The sequence below is a fragment of the Panthera pardus genome, unplaced genomic scaffold (assembly GCF_024362965.1).
Source record: "Panthera pardus isolate Hobbes unplaced genomic scaffold, ASM2436296v1 HiC_scaffold_21, whole genome shotgun sequence".
Taxonomy (NCBI): domain Eukaryota; kingdom Metazoa; phylum Chordata; class Mammalia; order Carnivora; family Felidae; genus Panthera; species Panthera pardus.
In genome coordinates, this window is record NW_026526777.1 from 56,787,605 (window position 1) to 56,808,920 (window position 21,316).

General features: G+C 39.0%; 1 protein-coding gene across 6 annotated transcripts in view; it reads left to right on the forward strand.

Moving 5' to 3' along the window:
* The first annotated feature begins 7,916 nt into the window (after positions 1-7,916).
* Positions 7,917-21,316, forward strand: part of CCDC181 (coiled-coil domain containing 181) — a 28,209-nt gene continuing 14,809 nt past the window's right edge. The window contains exons 1-4 of one of the 6 annotated variants that reach the window (XM_019424119.2): positions 8,064-8,078; positions 8,989-9,081; positions 13,106-13,245; positions 16,024-16,971. In XM_019424119.2, coding sequence (XP_019279664.2) covers positions 13,129-13,245; positions 16,024-16,971 — 1,065 coding nt within the window. In that variant the 5' untranslated portion in view covers positions 8,064-8,078; positions 8,989-9,081; positions 13,106-13,128. Of the gene's footprint in view, positions 8,237-8,988; positions 9,082-13,105; positions 13,246-16,023; positions 16,972-21,316 lie in introns of all 6 variants that reach the window. The other 5 variants (XM_019424130.2, XM_019424081.2, XM_019424073.2 and 2 more) reach the window with 5 other exon arrangements.

A 21,316-nucleotide genomic window follows, 5' to 3' on the forward strand; every position in this document is an offset into this window, starting at 1 on the left:
CTGGAAAACAGTATGAATGTTCCTCACAAAGTTAGAAATAGAATTACCCTATGATCTAGCCATTGCACTACTAGGTATTTATCCAAAGGATAAAAACACTGATTCAAAGGGGCACATGCACCCTGATATTTATAGCAGCATTATCAACAATAGCCCAACTATGGAGAGAGCCCACATGTCCATCAACAGATGAATGGATAAAGAAGATGCGACATATATATACAACGGAATATTACTCGGCCATCAAAAGGAATGAAATCTTGCTACTTGTGATGACACGGATGGAACTAGAGTGTATTATGCTAAGCAAAATAAGTCAGGCAGAAAAAGACAAATACAAATGATTTCATTCGTATGTGGAATTTAAGAAACAAAACGGATAAACATATGGGAGTGGAAAGAGAGAGGGAAACAAACCATAAGAGACTCTTAATGATAGAGAACAAACTGAGCATTGATGGAGGGAGGTGGGTGGGGGGGTGGGCTAAATGGGTGATGTGTATAAAGGAGGGAACTTGTTGAGTTGAGCACTGGATGTTATATGTAAGTGATGAAGCACTGAATTCTACTCCTGAAACCAATATTACACTCTATGTTAACTAACTAGAATTTAAATAAAAATTTGGAAAAAAAAAAAACGAGAATGTTTAAGGAATGTATTGCTGGTGTAAAAGCTAAAAGTGTGTTTGTCCTGCTGCTGAAGGTCACAAGCAAACTCGAGCCCCAGTCTTCAGTGTGGCATACTCATCACCGTCAGTTACAGAAAGAAAGTCTTGATTTGGGGGGGGAGGGTACTTGTCATATTTTCATTATAGCTATTTCTAGTTAAGTGATATATCTGATGTCAATCTATGCCAAATCTGTAAGTAATTCTAAGAAAAGTTTCAAATGTCACCTCAATAAGGTTTACTGGACTACTTTATGTACAAGTTCAACCCCGCTTTCAGAATGCACCCCTATACTTCTGATCCTCTCGTTTGATCTATGTTTATATAGCATTTATCACCTTCTAACATATAATAAGACTTACTTATTTAGTATGTTTCTTACTGTCTTCTTTCTACTGGAAGTTGAGCTCCATGAAGACAGGGAATTTTCGACTCTCTAAAGAAAATATTCCCCATGTTATCAGATAGTTTTTAGCTTAAAAAAGATCTAGATGTTAACATACCAATTTCAAAACATGTATGTGAAACATTACAACTATAAAGTGTTCTGCAAGTGAGTAGCATTAACGATGGAATGTAAAGATATAAAATGCAGAAAAATATCCCACTTACTAGGAGAGACTCTCCTACAAACTGTTCACACTTAGTCCACAAACTCTGTAATAGCCTTATATTTTTGCTTTCAAGCTTTTTGCACTTTTCTTTTCAATTGTTTTTATTTTTAATGTTTATTTATTTTGAGAGACAGAGAGAGAGAGAGAGAGAGAGGCAGAGAGAGAGAGGGAGAGAAAGAAAATCCCAAGCAGGATGTGCACTGTCAGCACAGAGCCTGATGCAGGGCTCCAAGTCATGAACTGTGAGATCGTGACGTGAGAGGAAATCAAGAGTTGGATGTTTAACTGACTGAGCCTCCCAGGTGCCCCAGCACTTGCTTTTTTCTTTTCTTTTCTTTTCTTTTCTTTTCTTTTCTTTTCTTTTCTTTTCTTTTCTTTTCTTTTCTTTTCTTTTCTTTTCTTCTCTTCTCTTCCCTTCCCTTCCCTTCTCTTTCCTTTCCTTTCCTCTTCTTTCTCTTTCTTTCTTTCTTTCTTTCCTTTTTTTTTACAAATGGGTTTTAGGTGGTTGAAGTCATTGGAACTCTGACTTCCAGGGAATGTAATAGTTCATCCATATATTCCGAGTACATAGAACTGTGTCTGGTGCATAAATGCTCAATAATTATTTGTTGAATGATTTAAAATATGGCTATGCCAAATCTGAGTATCGTCTGCAAAGTATATTACTTGGAACAGTTTTATAGGAGACATGTATGGTCACGTCTTTCTAATTCTTGACCCTTATTTAATCTCCTTTTCTTTCGTTACTTAAGTTGTATATCAGCTTATCTAAGCCAAAGGCTTCCTTCAAAATGTCCATTATTTAAACAGAGTTGCTCAACTTGATGCTCGTCTCTTGCCGACAGTGTGTGCTCGTTACTTCTTTGTATCCTGTGATGACCAACCACTGAAGACTGCAGGAGTGCTATCCATTTCTGGGATTCTTTACAGAATGCACATGGAAAACCTAAGCTTATAACTATTATTAAATTAAAAGTGGAGAGGGAAAACATATGGCACTGGTCACTTATACAGGGATCTTATGTTTGTAGAATCCCATAGTCTCTAATGAATCATAAATTCTGAACACATTTCTACTGCTTGTAATGAAAATACGGTTATTCATTGATATTTAACATTTTCAGACTTTAAGAAGAACAAGGCATGTGAAGTGAAAGGCCCTGGATAGCAGACAACTTCTTTTCTCTATCTACCTGATTCTTCCTGAATCATCCTGTTCCTACATTTCTTTAATTCCCATTTCTTGTGTAGTCATTGACAGACTGAGGGCAGTTACATCAGAGAGGAGAGGGAAAGGATTGTATTTATTTTTCCAGCTATATTGGGATATAAGTGAGAAAAATGGTACATATTTAGTTTGCACAGCATGATTTTTAAGTTTTACAGTGTGATGATTTTATGTGTAGGTATATATATATATGGAGAGAGAGAGAGAGAAATGATTATCTCAATCAAGTTAATTAACACATCTATCACCTCATATACTTTTTTTTGTTTGTTTTGTGATAATACCTAAAATCTACTCTCCTAGAAAATTTCAAGTATACAGTACAGTATTATTTATTAATTATAGTTATCATGCCATACAGATCCCAAGAACTTACTCATCTTAAGAGCTGAAAGTTTGTGCCCTTTGACCAATATCTCCCCATTTCCCCCTCACTCTCCAGCCCCTGGCAACCACTGTTCTACTTTTTGGTTCCATGAGTTCAACTTTGTTAGAGTCCACATATAAGCGAGGCAGACTTTGTCTTTCTTTGTCTGGCTTATTTCACTCAGCATAATAGCCTCCAGATTCATCCATGTTGTCACAAATGGCAGAATTTCCTTCTTTTTATTGCTGAAAAATATTCCATCCTATGTATGTGTATTTATCACACTTCTCTTTCTTATTCACCCATTGATGGACTCTTAGATCGTTTCCATGTCTTGGCTATTATGAATAATGCTGCAATGAACATAGGAGTGCAGCTATCTTTTTGAGATACTGATTTCATTTCCTTTGGGCATATTCCTAGATGTGGTTTTGCTGGGTCATAGGGTAGTTTGATTTTTAATTTTTTGAGGAACCTCCACACTGTTTTCCATGGTGGCTGTACCAGTTTGCCTTTCCACCAACAGTGCTCAAAGGTTCCCTTTCCTCCACATCTTCACCAACACTTATTATCTCTTGCCTTTTTGATAATAGCCATTCTAACAGATGTGAGGTGGCCTATCATCATGGTTTTGATTTGCATTGATGATTAGTGATGTTGAGTACCTTTTCATATACCTATTGGTCACTGTATGTCTTCTTTGCAATAATGTCTATATATGTCCTTTGCCCATTTTAAAATTGGATTCCTTATTTGTATTTTTGCTATTGAGTTGTATGCCTTCCTTATACATTTTGGGTACTGGCCTCTTATCAGATATGTGGATGGCAAATATTTTCTTTCATGCCACAGGTTGCCTCTTCATTTTGTTGATGGTTTCCTTTGCTGTGCAGAAGTTTTTGGTTTAATGCAGTCCCACTTTTTAATTTCTGCTTTCATGGCCTATGCTTTTTTGGTGTTATGCCCCAAAAAGTCATTGTCAAGACCAGTTTCAAAGAGCTTCCTCACTATGTTTTCTTCTGGGAATTTTACAGTTTCAGGTCTTACACTTAAGTCTTCAATCCATTTCAGGTTAATTTTTGTATATGATGTAAGATGAGGGTCCAATTTTATTCTTTTGCATGTGGATATCCAGTTTACCCAAAGCCTTTTATTGAAGAGACAATCCTTTCCCCATTGTGTATCCTTGGCACCATGGTCAAAGATTGGTTGAACATATAGCATGGATTTATTTCTGGGTTCTCTATTCTGTTCCATTGATGTATGGTTCTGTTTTTGTGCCATTACCATACTGTTTCAATTACTATAGCTTTGTAATATAGTTTGATATCAGGAAGTGTGATGCCCATAGCTTTGTTCTTTCTCAAGACAGTTTTGGTTATTTGGGGTCTCGTGTGGTTTCATGTGAATTTTAGGACTATTTTCCTTTCTCTGTGAAAAATCCTATTGGAATTTTGATAGGGATTGTATTGAATCTGTACATTACTTTGGGTAGTATGAACATGTTAGCAATATTCTTCCAATCCATGAAGGGGCACCTGGGTGGCTCAGTCGGTTAAGCGTCCGACTTCGGCTCAGGTCATGATCTCACAGTTGGTGACTTCAAGCCCCATGTCAGGCTCTGTGCTCAGAGCCTGGAGCCTGCTTTGGATTCTGTGTCTCCCTCTCTCTCTGCCCCTCCCCCATTCACACTCTGTCTGTCTCTCTCTCTCTCAAAAATAAACATTAAAAAATTAAAAAAAAATATTCTTCCATGAACATGGAAGATCTTTCTATTCATTCATATTTTCTTCCATTTCTGTCATCAATATCTTATAGTTTTCAGTATATAGATCTTTCACTTCCTTAGTAACTTCTGAAGTATTGTATTCTTTTTGATGCTATAGTAAATGGGATTGTTTAAATGCGTATGGAGAGAGAGAGAGAGCAGAGTGACCTGCTGAACTCTATGAAACTGCCAAATGTGGGGTGCCAGGGTGGCTCAGTCGGTTAAGTGTCCGACTTTGGCTCAGGTCACGATCTCATGGTTTGTGAGTTCGAGCCCCGCATTGAGCTCTGTGCTGACAGCTCCGAGGCTGGAGCCTGCTTCAATAGCTCTGTCTCTCAAAAATGAATAAACATTAAAAAAAAGTTTAAAAATTAAAAAAAAATTGCCAAATGTGTCATTAACATTCCGCCATCATTTCTTCCTCAATATGCCAGTCCTGTATTCTCATGATCTCATGGTATCTCTGATTATCCTAATTTACCAAAGGTCTGCACTTTCTAAAATGCCCCATTTTAGAAATTTATTCTTCCCTTCTCCTTGATCATCAAAACACTAATTCCTTCAATAACCTCTGAGCTGATAAAGTAGTAGGAAGAAATTATGAATTCAGTTACATGATTAAGGTTATTCACAATAAAATTAGCTCATTTACTGAGTTATGTCAACTCAATAAATATTTACTAGCCACTTAAATGCCAGTTCTGCTAAGTATACAGAAATACCTAAAACTCAGTCTCTTGTTTAAGGAAGTCACAGAAGAAATGAAGGATACACTTAACTTACCCAAAGATGCTATTAATTTTAATGGAAATGCCTGTTCACAGATCATACTTCAGTGGTTTTCATAACATGCTTACAATATCTCAGAGGCTGCCACGGGCAATGAAGGACAGATTTCATCTTATGCTGCCAGCAATTCTGAATTACATAACGATCCTGGAATAAACAAGTTGATGCCCCCATGCCCTCGCAAATGCTAACTTCTCTGTGTATAATGCCCCACCCTTGTGCAATTCTTTTCATTCTTCAAAAGTCAGCTCTAATGTCAACACTTTGCAAAGGACTCTTTGTCATCACCTTTTCCTAATTGATCTCCAGTTTTCAGCTATATCTGTACCTTGTGTATCACACTGTGTTCCCTTTCTTTAAAGCCTGTCTCCTTTTTTTTTTTTTAATTTTTGTTTTTAACATTTTTTTTTTTTTTTTTTTTTTTTTTTTGAGACCGAGAGAGAGCATGAACGAGGGAGGGTCAGAGAGAGAGGGAGACACAGAATCCGAAACAGGCTCCAGGCTTTGAGCCGTCAGCACAGAGCCCCACGCGGGGCTCGAACCCACAGACAGTGAGATCCTGACCTGAGCCGAAGTCGGACGCTTAACCGACTGAGCCACCCAGGCGCCCCCCGTCTCCTTTTTTTAGACTATGAGCTCCTTCATGCATAGATTAGAAATTATTCACCTCCCAGCAGACCTGTAAGTAAGGCACTCAGCAGGAAATATTGAATGAAATTATTGAAAACCTATTATTTCTCTGCTTTCTTTCACAGATGCTAGTGAAATAGATCTTTTTTAGGAGCTCAGGTTTATCACCACATTTTATTTATGCTTTCATCACTTGATAGCCTTTTGAGTTGTTTCCACTTTTTGGGTGCTACATCCCATTACATTTGTAAAAAACATTTACAAATATTTGGGAGGATCAGCGGGAAAAATATTAAATTAGGAGTTCTGAAACCTAGATGTTACCTAGATGTAGCTTTGGTAGTAATTCCATACTTATTAAAGGAGATTAAAAAAAATGTTTATTTATTTTTGAGAGAGAAAGAGAGAGGACAGAGCGTGAGCAGGGGAGGGGCAGAGAGAGAGGGAGACACAGAATCCGAAGCAGGCTCCAGTCTCCCAGCTGTCAGCCCAGAGCCCTATGCGGGGCTCCAGCTCACGAACTGTCAGATCATGACCTGAGCTGAAGCTGGGTGCTTAACCAATGGAGCCACCCAGGGGCCCCTTCATTAAAGGAGATTTAACTAGAATTCCTTCCACCTTAAACAGTCAATAATTTTATATTTTATCTTTTTCAAGTGTTTGGCCTAAGATCGAAGTCCTGCAGCAGGAGAAACTTTAAATCTGGAACTATGAGTTACACATCGCAGCTAAGAAACACAGTAAATATTGTAATCCATTTTAACCTTAAAATCTTTTTTATTTTTTACTTAGTTTACAATTTGGAGAATATTTTAAAAGTCAATTCTACATGCCCCTCTTTGAAGAAAAGATGCTCTCCATTATACCAAGTGATAAACATTCTAATAATAAACAGAGGTGCCTGGGTAGCAAAGTTCATGAAGCTTCCGATTCTTGATTTCTGCTCAGGTCACCATCTCTCCGGTTTGAGAGATCAAGCGCCGGGACTGGCTCTGTGCGGAGCCTGCTTGGAATTTTCTCTCTCCCTCTTTCTCCGCCTCTCCTCTTCTCACGCACACACACTCTCTCTCTCAGAATAGACAAACATTAGGGGCACCTGGGTGGCTCAGTTGGCTGAACACCTGACTTCGGCTCAGGTCATGATCTTCTGGTCTGTGAGTTCAAGCGCCACATGGGGCTTGCTGTTGTCAGTGGGTTTTCAGGTCCTCTGTCCCCCTCTCTCTGCCCCTCCCCTGCTTGTGCTCTCTCTCTCAAAAATAAATAAACATTAAGCAAATATACATTAAACATTCTAATAATAAAAAAGAATCTGAAAATTATGGAGTGTACTGAAGAAGTACTTTCATTTCTCCCTGTTTGTTTCTGGCAGGGAATGGCCAGTTTCTAAAATCTTGTCACTTGTCACTGCAATCAAAAGTTCACTTTGCCTCCCTTTTATACATAAAGTCGATCTTTAAGGAGGATTTGAGAACATCCTAGTTGACCATTCTCAGATTTTTGAAACCTGGAGCAAGCATCCTTTGATCACTCTTTTGGGTGCAAAAGGATGTGTTTTTCATTCGCGGTGCGGTTGCTGAAGCTTCCAGTAAAAGAATCTGGTAGCTAATTAGCAATCCGCTTACCTAGTCTTGAAAACTGAAATGACTTGGATAACGCGAAGAAAATAACACACAGACCTGTACCTCCAGAAATCGCTCTAAAAATATCCGTATTTGGCGAGAGACAACTCCACGCGGGAAAAGTCACAGCCAAGAAAGCGATCCTTCGCCAACTCTGACTCGCGCCTTGGAAACCTGCGCGTGGAGCGTGCAGAGCTCGGTTGTCTCCTTGGAAACCGCAGCCCGGCAGGTCTCGGGCAGGCCCGGGGGAAGCACGCCTGGAGGAGCAGGTGTTCTCAGGCTGCCGTCTGCGCCTGCGCCGGTCCACCGCGCCCTCGGAGTAAGAGAGGCCCGGATGGAGGACGCGGAGACGCGCCGTTGCTATGGCACCTGGGTCCTGGCCGCCTGGGGAGCAGGTGCCGGGGTCTCCCTTGCCTCACTGTCGGTCAGAGCTTAGAAAGAGGAGGAGAGGAGAGCGCCCCCGGCCATCTCTGTGACCCCAGCCGCTGCATCTCACACAGGCAGGAGGGGAACCAGAGGGAGAGAAGGGAAGGATGATGCGGAGATTTTTATGGTGGGAGATATTTATAGAGGGGACGGGGGTCAAACGTCTGGGACGTCTGGGAGGAAAAGTGCTTAGAAGAAGGGAGCGAAGAGCCTTCCTGTGGGCTTCTGATGCGGGCGAGTCCCGGGTCCGGCGAGCCCGAGGGGGAAGTCTGGCAACACCTTGCTTGCTTGGCTTTGTATGAGGGAACCCCCCCCCCCCCCCCATTTTTGTCATTTTCTTACCCCTCTCAAAGTTCTCCTCCCCAGGAGAAAAAAAAGTCATTCCTGAAATGGTAGCTTCCATGAAGAGGCTCGGGTATTCATTTAGTCGATGGTACCTGGGGACCCTGGATACAAATTAAACTTAGCACCTGTTTGCAAAATACTATTTAATTGTCATAGTTGGTGACAGAGCATGAATTTAAGAATTTTAAAATTCAGTTGAGAAGGAGGCAGCAGGGAGAATGGGCCAGGTGGTCTCATGGTGTTCTTAGGGGTGAGCTTTTGCTTAAGTACTTATTTTGTATTAAAACGGGTTGTCTTTGACGTTCTTTCGATGCTCTTCGATTTTAAACAAGCATGTGTTTAACAGGCTATGAGATAAGGCTGGGGTCAATGAATTAAACTATTTTCGAAGGTCTGAATCCTGAAAGAAAGTTGTCAAAAGCGTAGACATATAGACTTAGCTTAGACTCACGCTAAAGGATCTGCAGTCACATACCCACAGGGGATTTAGCAGACACCCAGGAGGAAGGAATTAATTTCTGTCTCTTATTACAGTTAACCTATTAAGAGGGTAGTTCTTACTCAAGCCACACAGAGATTTTTACTGCTGATAAACATTGAAATTTAAATGTGTGAAACTCACAAGGAGTAAGTGTGAGGGATTCAGTTTGGGTAAAATGTGTTTTTGTTCCAGTATGTTGACTGTGTAGCATATGGCCAGTACCCTGGGGATGATGATTAAAACAACTGAAGGGGATTGGATATCCTGTGACGCATTTGAAAAAGGCTTAAGGGACTTGGTAACAAGAATTTATGATTTACATTCTTTGTTTACTTGGCAACCAGCCATGAGGTTTTTGAAGAGACAGGAAAAGAACGGTGGTACAAATTTAATGCACCTTCATTTTCTTCTTAGAGTCTTTTCAAACTGTGGCTTTTTCTCTTTTCAATTCTTGCATAATAGTACGATTTAATAACACCTAGTATGTTTGATTTTTTCATTTTATTTTTATCGATTATGCTGATCCTATCTGTTAGTTTTAAATTTGAGCTTTCACATGGGTGAAATTTGTTGTAAATAATAAAGCACAGCTACCAAAGTCCTCAGGCAACTATTTGTTTACAAATTCAGAGCTATGTTTATTACACAATTAAAGGAGAGCACTGGAGAGTTCCATAGAAATTTTATTCTAACAATTAGTTATGTAACCTAAACATCTTAATAAATAAATTCCAAGATCCCTGGTCTGAAAAGAAAGCGGATTATCCTAAGGCACTTGTGACTGTGAAAGACAGTATTGTTTCTATAATATTTTGGATCACAGTGAGTTTTAGTGTGTTCTAATCATCCATGGCACCCTTACTTTCAATTAGTAGATAGGCATAACAGTTGAGGTGAGTTAGCCTGTCTTGCGGCCAGCCAGTGGTAGATAAACTCACTCCAAAGCATTGGTTTGGTTTCCCTAGGTTACCTCAAAATATTGCTCTCAACCTTTGCTTTACAAATTACTGAAACCTTACTTCGAGTTCTTTAAGTAAGTCTGTTCTGTATTCTTAGTTTAAAAGAAATAACTATCTAGAAGGAATTGTAATCCAACTAATACATTGGAAATAGTTGTAATTACCCAGTTGAATAATTAGATTGAATGATTGGCATTCATGTACCTAAAACTAACTTTGTCTTGAGAAGGGGCTTAACCGACTGAGCCACCCAGGCGCCCCCAGACCAGAAGTTTTTAAGTCTTGGATTTTTTTTTTTTTTTTTTTTTTTATTTTTTTATTTTTGGGACAGAGAGAGACAGAGCATGAACGGGGGAGGGGCAGAGAGAGAGGGAGACACAGAATCGGAAACAGGCTCCAGGCTCCGAGCCATCAGCCCAGAGCCCGACGCGGGGCTCGAACTCACGGACCGCGAGATCGTGACCTGGCTGAAGTCGGACGCTTAACCGACTGCGCCACCCAGGCGCCCCAAGTCTTGGATTTAAAAGGCCCCGATCACTTGTTTTCGATTAAGTTTATCATGATACTGTGCATTTCCTTTTAAATTCTCGTGCTTTTCATGAGTTGGCAGTTATTTGCTAATTTGCAGCTTATAAAAAGTTTAAAATAAATCTTAGGGGTCCCCCAGCTCAACAGTTTTTGCTAAAGCTCCTTGTCATTGACAGGGAATGAAGCACTTCTAATAGGCTGCTCACTTCACTTCAGGACAAGTTTGCAATGTAAATTCTGTTTTAAATTGCCGAAATATATCCCTGTTTCCAGCCCTTGACACTAGTTTCACTGTTTGAAGTTAGGGAAGTCCAGTCTTCCTCCAGCCGGCAACCATTTGGATAATGTAAAGCGCGTGTCATGACTTTTGTGTTTTCTTTTCTTTAGGATAATATTCCTAAGGCATTCCTCAGGGTCTGGTTTTCAGGCATTACTCTCATAGCCTCCCTTCTTCCCTTCTCTTTTATCCGTCTTCCTCCTGGTTTGCTAGCCTCCGAATGTGTTCCAGCTCGTCTTTTGTCCTTTACAGTGCAGCCCAGGAAACTGGATAGGGTGCTTCACGCTTCTGTGTGTCTCACCCCTAGTCTCAGGCTTGCAGTTGATGTATGTTTTGGGTGTCCCCATCATCCTTTTAACTCACTGGAACCTACTGTTCAGTAAAACCTATTAAAATGTTTTTCACACACAGTATTGAACAGCCTCACCTCTTCACTTAGCTAGTGCTTGTGCAACTAGTGGGAAGGTGTTCTCCCACATGCTTTTTTGGGCAAACGTTGGAAGGAAAATCATGTATATCTCATCTCCCTTTAGTAAAATTGGCACCAGGTTAGGTGATCGAGTCAAAGGTTCACGGATAGTAAAGTGAAGTCGTGGCCGAAACGAAGCTTGTGGGTAGTTTATTAATTCAGACAAAATCTCTCTCATTTTAGATCCTAAAGAAATATGTTCTTGACATCGGTACTTTCTGCCTCCAGAAAGGGTTTTAGGCAACTTAGTCTTGCTGCAGGCACAAGAGATGGCTCATAGGTATAGAAACAGGTATACAAACAGGGTCCCAGGTGTTTGGGACCCTGAAGATGAGATTTCTATAGTTCTTTTGAAACTGGACCTAAAATTCTAGTACATTTAGAGAGCATTGCTCTTTCTGTTTTTGTTTAATAGTGGAAAATGTGCAGATGATTGTTATATATTTCTGCCTTTATGACAATTAGATCTACATGAACAGTTTTCCCTCAACCCTGTTTTTTGAACAGATAATCGGACATCAGACTGACCCCTTCTCCCTCCTTCCAGATTCTTCTTCAGGAGCACATTATGTTCAGGTCACCCTGGACAATTTCATGCACTTCCATGTTTGTTTGCTCTTTCTCGTGCTGTTCTCTTTGTCTGAAATAACTAATAACCTCTTGTACTCAGTATTCAAAGCCCATCTCAGCTTTCCTTGGTATTTCCAATTTTAGACTGAGTTCATTGCTTTTTTATTCCACCTTCCATAATTCTTTACTTTTTAATTTCTGTTTTTATCTACATTTAAAATTTCTGGGTTTTGTCTGTGTTCTGTACCATACCGGAAACACCTCAGGGGCATAAGTCTGTTTTATAATCTTTATGGGAATGTATACAGGAATATTGTAGGTGTTCAACAAAGTTTCATCAAAACTGTACATATATACACATATATATGGTATGTTCACATGCATATACAGACACATAGGTGAAGATTTATTTGCTGCTTTTGTTTGAAAAATTATAGACAAAACTATATAGCAGGGCTAGGAACTGACCTCAATTTGTAGATAACTTTAGCTTTGTTCTCTTAAAAATGACTGAATTTATACACCATTTTCATAAACATTAACTTTCACCTGACCTATTTATTTATCACTGTTACCGGATAGTATTAGACATCACATTTGTTTTTGCTTTTTTTTTTTTTAATGAAAAATATATTTCATAGAGTTTAAAACAGTTTGACTTCTGTGGAAATTAACATTTACTGTAGTTGAAAATCAAATGTTACTTAATTGAAAGCTCTCAGATCACAAATTAGAACCATGCCCTATAAACTAGTAGAAGGATTAAAAAATTGAGGATATGAAGTGATATTCAGGTTTCCTCCACATTTGAAAGTTTGCTTTATGCTTCTCTTTGACAAAAGACCCACATTTGTACCTGTTTTTGTTCACTGAATGAAATCTGAAGAGGATTTTTGCTTTTATGAAACTGTAATTGCTTCTTTGCTTTATGCCATGTTGGCTTTCCTTGGAATACTCTGCTTTCAGAGAGCTGAGGAAACCTGTATTTGTTTTCATTTGAACATTAGACAACATTAATGAGTATGACTTAAAAGCTGAGTCATCTGCTCTGACCTGGGCAAGGAGTTTTAATGATTGGCAGGGGATGTGGAAAATCCTTCTCTAAGCCTCAGATAGTCTTCTTATCCCCCTTTTTTTAGGCTCCTTGTAAATGAGGGTTTCAGGAATTGGGTGGAGGGGGGTGGTTTTTAGAGTGGTACATCTAGAAAATGTCTGGCCATTGAAGGCCTCTCTTTCAGGGTATACAGATATATGTTTATTCTGAACGTTCCATGCTTTGTGTTTCTATGTCTATTACATTAATCTCCATACTCCACTCTACCCCTAAAGTGTTCATAACATATACCTTATCTTTTTAAATCTTACAGCATTATTCTATAACAAACAGAAAATGGATGAAAATAAAGATATGGACTCAAAAGAAAGTGGAGAATATGAAGATGACTTTGAAAAGGACCTGGAATGGTTAATTAATGAAAAAGAAAAAGGTGGTGCCAGCATAATAGAGGTATATATAAATTGCCAAAAGCATTCATCATAATTACATTAACAAAGTGCTTTGTAATTCTTTAAGAGTTTTGCATATACTATGTCATCTAAACCTCCCCAAATTCCTTTGATATATATAGAACAAGTATCATTATTTCTACCTTAGAGATGAGAAAATTGAGACATTAAGAGTTTATATGTTGTATCCTAAGGTGAGAGATGAGAGAACAGGGATTAAGTTAGCACTTAATAAAGTTTAAATTATAATTAAAAATAGGAGTGCCTGGGTGGCTCAGTCCATTGAGCTTCTGACTTCGGCTCAGGTCATGGTCTCACAGTTTGTGAGTTCGAGCCCCGCATCCGGCTCTGTGCTGACACCTCAGAGCCTGGAGCCTGCTAAAGATTCTGTGTCCCTCTCTCTCTGCCCCTCCCTCACTCATGCTCTGTCTCTCTCTCTCAAAAATAAGTAAACATTTAAAAAAACTTAAATTATAATTAAAAACTATAATTTATATAATATAAATAAATATGATTTATTGCATCAAAAATAAAAACAAGTACAATTAATTTCTACTTTATATAAACTTGGATAAAATCATGGGGTTATACTTTTAATATAAATGAAAATAAAGCAAATCCTCAAAAAACATGGTCTTTTGGCTAACATTTGAAACCTTAAGACTGAATTAGCCCTTCAGGGGAATGTATATAGAGGAAAAGCGTAGAGTCAAAACTGAGCCATAGGAATACCTGTAGGAAAAAGTGGACCCATTAAACATGATCATACAGGTAGAAGGGAAATCCAGGAAAATGAACCCGTTCCTGGATCATGGATATATACACACACACACACACACACACACACACACACACACACACACACACACATATAGTGTGTATGTGTATCTATATGTAATTTGTGTGTGGGTACATGTTTATATATATTCATATATGTATATATTCATATGTATATACGTATGAAATTAACGTCAATAAATAGGTAATGAAGAAAAGATGTAAGACTGCTATAAGAATAGGTGACTTTAGAGGGACAACGACCTAAGTAATTGTGACAGAAGTCAGATTTAAGGTTAAGGGAAAGAATATGAGAAAAAGAAGACGGGCAGTTTTACATCACAAACTTCTCTTAGTTACATTTTGCTTTCTTATGCAATGGAGAGGACAAATGGGATAATATTTGAAAAAGGCAACAGAGTGAAAAGTAAAGGTTTTTCTGAGATGGCCTTTAAGTGGGAGTTCGATGCATCTTTAACAGAAAAATAGTAAGATTGAGTAGAGGCAGAGATACCCCAGAGTGGTCAGTTTGAACCAAAGTCTCATGACTGGAGGGGTGTGAGATCCAAAGCACAGAGTGCTAGAATTAGAGAAGTGATGATGATGCTTCATTGTTTCATTTCTTACTTCCTTCAGAAAATATTAATAATCACCTTCCATGTATCCGAGGCTATTGTGGGTGCTGGGGAAATGGGAGCTTCAAAACAAAGGGCTCTCATCCATCTTACTCATTTTTGTGGGTGATTATAATCACTTCCTCCTCTGAGGCTGGCAGGAAAAATGGATGACAGAGATAGAGACTGGGATGAGGGCTGGGGGGTGTGAAAAGTGGCAGTTTTATTGCACTGAATTTTTTGGTTACTTTGGCTTCTTTTGCAGTGGGTTTTAAAAAATGAAAACCAAAGAATAATTAGGAAACAGATACTGTCGGAATGAACTAGAAAATCAACTACGGCTTAAAAAAACCAATTACAATGCAGAAATCTTAGTTTACTTGTTTGTTAGACATTTTAATGGGCCAGGTTTATTTGCTTATCAGACATCTGGCAACGCTGTGCAGGTTAGGAAGAGATGGCTATCAGAAAAGATGACCTTTAAGCATGTAAAAGCGGAAGGGGATTTTACGAGGTTGAAGAGAGCAGCAAGTAGTAATTCCCATAGAATTGTTTCAGGAGGGAGAGAATTGTCTGAGAAAAAGAAAAAAAATATCGTAGGGGAAAAGTGTTTCTGTTTGGTTGGTGAATATGCATGTATGTGGAAAAGATGTTAGATAAGAAGCCTTTAATTAGAAACAGGTGTAGAGCAGGGGTTTGTGATGTGATAATATTGATCTATGGCTCATGTGGAATTACGCTTTTTTAATATAAAACTGAATTTATGAGGGTGTTTAGCATAGACTGTTGGAGCCTCAGAGGATAGTTGAGGAAGGAAAATGTCATCCGTAGATAAAAATTGACTGGAATTTGGATATAGATTCTGCAGAAAATGACAGCAATGATAATCTGAAAAGATTGTAAGAAGCTCAGAGTGATTAGAGCTCGACTAAAGGCTGATATTGTAATGGTCCTGGGGAGAAAGATAGTTTTTTGAAGAATAGAAATATTATAAGGAGAAAACACTTAACAAAATTTTCTTCTGAAAATTTAAAATGAGGAAGATTTTATAGAGGAACCATAGTAACATAATAATGTACTGTTTGTAGTTACCCTTTCATTAATTAGCATAACATTTTTGAAAATATTAACATAGCCCCTAGCAACATCAAATTCAGATTTAGCATTAAATTTTTCCTAAAGTGCTATTGTCACATGTATTTCCCTTGGGGTGCTCATAAATATGAGTTCAAATATTATGAGCACAGTGTAAATAAGAAGCATGTAAATTTTCCCATTCATAAAATATATTGCATGATTATGAAACTTCATTTTGGATTATCTACATATAAATGGACAAAGAGTCTCAATTTTTACTGAAAAAGAGAACCTTATATATATTTTTTTAGATGGCTTGTGGGAATGAAGAGAATATTAACCAAGAATTAAAAGACAATGAAACAGAAACAGAACACACTGAACAGAGTTCTGATCCTGACAAATCTTTGAAGGATGAAGTTTCACCAAGAAGAAATGACTTCATTTCTGTACCAAGTATTCAACCTTTGGATCCTATATCCGATTCAGATAGTGAAAACTCTTTCCAGGAATCCAAAGTAGAAAGCCAGAGAGCCCTGGAGGAGGAAGAGGATGAGGAAGTAAGGAGATATATTATGGAAAAAATTATACAAGCCAACAAGATTCTACAGAATCAAGAACCTGTGAATGATAAAAGGGAACGGAAGCTTAAGTTCAAAGACAAATTAGTTGATCTGGAAGTTCCTCCACTGGAAGACACTGATACTTACAAAAATTATCTTGAAAATGAAAGTAGTATGTCTGGAAAACTCTCACAGTTATGTATTTCCAAGGAATTTGGACAAGAAAATGTGCTCGTGTCACTAACTGATGGAAATTGTGAAGAGAACAAGGATAGGAAAATTCTAGTCGAGAGAGATGGAAAGTTTGAACTTCTGAATTTACAAGACATTGAGAGTCAGGGGGTTTTGCCCCCCATTAATACTAATAGTACAGAAAATGAGCCTCACCAGTTGTCATCCAGATCTTCCAACTCAAATGTCAATGGTGTCAAGAAAGAAGAGCCGATAGCAAAGATTCATGCTGTTGCTCATTCATCAACAGAAGAGCCACTGGCTTATATCCCTCAGCCACCAGCCAACCCCAAGACTCGTCCAAGTTCTGCTGCCAACTCAGATCGAAGTAAGGGGAATGGGAAACCTAATCACAGGACACAGTCTGCAAATACACCTCCAGTGACCTCAACATATTGTCTTTCCTCTCGACAGAAAGAACTGCAAAAACGGCTAGAACAAAAGAGAGAAAAGCTAAAGAGAGAGGTGAGAACATAAGCGGGCATCATATTGAAAGCGGGATGTATTTTCATGTTTTATAAATGTAGTGGTACTTGAAATAGTTCCTCAAAGTATTGGGTAGATTTGCTTGCTTGTTTTGCTTTTCTATTGTTAGATTAAGTGGTTAAATATTAAGAATGCAGATTATGGGGTAAACACCATGATTATCTCGGTCCTTTCTTGGAGGGATCACAGGGCCTAGTAATGAATGACTTGTGTTAGAGACAGAGGTCTCAGTGATGACATCATCTGATCCTTTCATTTTAAAGATGAGGCTCAGAGAAGTGACTGCTGAAAGTAATTTTGATGTGAGCAGGTGAAAATCAGGTGTCCTGTGGAAAAACGAAGGCACAAATTCGTTGGGGTTTAGGAGGCAGCAGGTAGATTTGGATTATAATTCTCTGACTTATGTGTGTATGTGTATTCACATATTCTTCCATGCCTATATTTCCTTGATTTCAGAGATTTTAGTTTTAGATGAATAGAGCCTAATAACCTTAACAAAGTATTTCCAAAATGCCATATGGAATCCAAGATGACGATGACGCTGATGGTGATGATGATGGTGGTTTTGTGCTGTTGATTAACAAGAGGCTGTGAAGTAACCAAAGCATTTATTTGGGGTCTTAGGGATTGCAATCCGGGAGGCAGAGTGTCGACCTAAATCAAAAGTGTGCTCTGAATAGTGAGCTAGTGAGCTGGGAGTGCAGGCCTATAAAGGCAAAAAGCACAAGGTTACATAGCTTGTTTTGAAAGAATTATGATTGGTGATGGCAGAGTTTAAGCTGACTAGCTAATACACATAGGCTGTTTAGCCAACAGGTTACAATTTCCATCCAAAGTACAAGAATGTGTCTCACCAGGTTGGTCAGGGTTGCAGTTGACAAGTTGCAATTGACAAAAGTCGAAAGATCATGGTGGGCTGAGAATTGAAACAGGAGACTTGAAATAGGAGACAATGCATAGGCCCCACTTCCTCAATGTTCTTTCAACTTTATTTTCAGTGACTGTCTTAGCAATGCTCACTTCGTTTTGAATCTTCCTTCACATTTCCCCCTTCTGATCAAGATCTTTCTGGCAGGAAAACATCAGTGACAGATTTTTGTGATCATGTAGTCCTATTTCATTATTGGAGTGGTTGGCAACCTGCAACTTGCTCTGGGCTCCTCATGTCCCTTGGAGGGTGGAATCTCATAGTGGTGGTTACTTGATGTGTTCTATAAGCATGCGAGGTGAGAGTTTTCCAGCCACATCTGAGTAACAAGGAGGTTTGAGGAAATAAGACCTAGAAGTCAATTAGGTTCTCTTTCTTTCAGTCAAAGGGTACATCTGGTGAATGGTTTTGAGTCTCTGAACAAAGATTATCTGAGTTCTGACAGGATTTGAAACATTGGCTGTGAAAAGCATTGATAGTGGGATAATAATGAGTATAGAACAAATTAAAACAGTGATAAGATAACTTGTAGCCCAGGTCCCAATTCTGATCAGGAGTCAGCTAAAAATATCTGAGACTCTGAAATCTAACCAACCGGAGGTTTTAGAGGATGGGATTCCCCTTAGAGATTTAGCAAGCTTAAAAATCTTAGCAGTTTCGAATTCCAAGCGACGGGAAGTACTTACCCACGTACAGCAAGAAGTGTTAGTGATGGCAGACTCTACCGTGTGTCCCAAGTAAATAACCTAATGCTATGCTATGATTGAGGACAACATGAGATAGAGTATCCAAAGACTTGCCCTGGCTCTAATAGCTCAGGCAGTGAACCTGGCAATTCTGCTGATGGTTCAAGAAAGATTTCCAATCATGTACTCATTCCAAGCCAGCAACTGAAGATCCTCCCAAATTGGGCCCCTTTACTAAAGTTCTTCTCTCCTGGGGACCACAGCCTTGGGAACGCCCCCAACTGTTATCTTTTTATTCAGAGGGGTTGTCATCTGGATAATTATCTTCTTTCAGTTTTTTTTTTTTTAGCAGGGAGACTCCTTTTAGTTCTATGATTAGTTCCTGTATGGTTATCCTTTAGTAATTAACTTAAGGACAGAAGAAAGGGAAGTTAGATATCCCAGGTGGCATTGCTTTGCCATTCTCCAGCTGTCTAGGCCAGCAGATGCCCAAGATTCTCCCCTGTAAGTGCAGACGAAAATGTGTCCTGTAGGGGTGCAAAGCATCTCTGCTTAGAACTGGTTATGGACTCATTTACCGGTACAGAGGGCATGAGAGGAGAAAACCAGGGATCTGTTTTATTTGAGCAGATGGAAGGAGGGTGGCTGTGTGTTTCACATCTTAGCTGAAAGAATCTTTTGTAAGAGCGGGGTCTTGCAGCTACGAGTGTCTGTTGGGGAACACTTGTTATTTGTGCCTTGGCATGTCTGCAAGAGCCAAATATAGGAGGCACTTTAGTGCTAAAGTGCCTGCTACAAGGATTGTTCCAAATATTTCATGGCCATGAGGCATTAGGAAGAGTCTCTTGTGAAATATACAGGCCTGGTCATGACTCTTGGGAAAGATGTCTGTATACCTCAGGTGCCATCTGCTTCTCACCCAGATTGTTGATTTTGAGTGGGTCTGGATATTTTTAGTTTGAGATCTCTTGTGGGTGGGGATGTCCAGTCAGGAGAGGATGCCTGTTTTTTTTTTTTTTTTTTTTTAAATAAGAACTGTGAATCCATGGGTCAACACCTTTAAGTTTAGCAGCCTGGGGGTTAGTTAACAAATGCTTGATGTGGCCCTTCCCAGTGAGGTTGAAGGGCATCCTTGTGTGGGTGACATTTCCAGGAAGCAAATGTCCAGGTGGGAGATCATGATGTTGAAGATGTTTGTCACCCAGAAGTGTGCTGCGAAAAGATTGCTGTATGAGCTCGGTATTAGTTTCAAGTACCTTGATAAGATCTTTGCAATAGATTAGTGGATTTCCTTTCAGTAGTAGGCCATCCTCATAGGTGTTCTGGTAATGATTTCAAAGGGAGATAATTAGTGTTTACCAAATAGAGTGGATCTGAGGTTAAATAATTTGAAGGGGAGGGCTTTAGACCAAAGCAGACTGAAAGACTCGGTAAGATTTGCCAGTTGGGGGGTCTTAATTATTCCATTTGTTTGTTCTACAGTGGCAGAGTATTGGGGATGATATGCGCAACGAAAATGTTGTAATATTGGCCAGATGTGGCAAATGGCCTATGATATTTGTTTTGTGAAATAGCTCCCTCAGTCACTGTGAGGTTCCGAGGGTATGCCTCAGTTTGGACTTATTTTCTCCAATAATATTTACCATGGAACTGAGGCCAGAGTTCCATGACTAGGAAAGGCTCTTGCACAGTGAGAAAACATGCAAGCCATTACTAGAACATATTTGTGTCCTTGAGATGGTGGCAGCTAGATAAAATTCAACTGCCATATTTCAAAGGGCCCAGAGGGTAAGAGATGTCTCTGTCATCAGAAGGTAAGGGTTTAGAAGGCAGGATTTAGAGAATGATAGTTTGAAATGATGACATTTGGGGGAGACAGCAAGAGGGTTTCATAAAAGGTTAATCTACTGGAGGACAGATGCTAAGTATAATGAGTATCATTATAATGGCATTTGCAGTGGGGGTTGCTTATTTTTATGACATACATTTTATTTTTTATTTTTTTATTTTTTTAAAGTTTATTTATGTTGAGAGAGGTGAGAGAGGGAGAGGCAGAGAGAGAGGGAGAGAGAGAATCACAAGCAGGTAGGTGAAGCCTGACACGGGGCTCAATCTCAAGAACCATGACATGATGACCTGAGCCGAAATCAAGAGTCAGATGCTTAATTGACTTAGCCGCCCAGGTGCCCCTATGACATACATTTTATTTTTTATTTATTTAAAAAAATTTTTAATGTTTATTTATTTTTGAGAGATAGAGCACAAGCAGGGAGGGGCAGAGAGAGAGAGAGAAGGAGACACAGAATCTGAAGCAGGCTCCAGGCTCTGAACTGTCAGCATAGAACCTGACACAGGGCTCGAACTCACAAACTGTGAGACGCTTAACCTACTGAGCTCCCCAGGCGCCCCTGTCATACATTTTAAAATGATGACTGATAACATTGTATCAGGAAATAATCAGATTTCTAGGGATTTCACACAGTATTTGGAACACTGTACAGATGTTACATAAAGAAAGTTTAATATTATTTCTTATTTGACAATGCTTCCCATGTGATTTAACATATCAAATAAACCTAATAGGTCCTACGGAATTTTCCAGATCAAAAAGTCTTCATTTAGAAGTTGATTTGGGGGAGTTTGTAAAAAACATCAAAATGTTTGGACACTTGACCCAATAGGATAACAGAAAATTATAAAACAATACTTC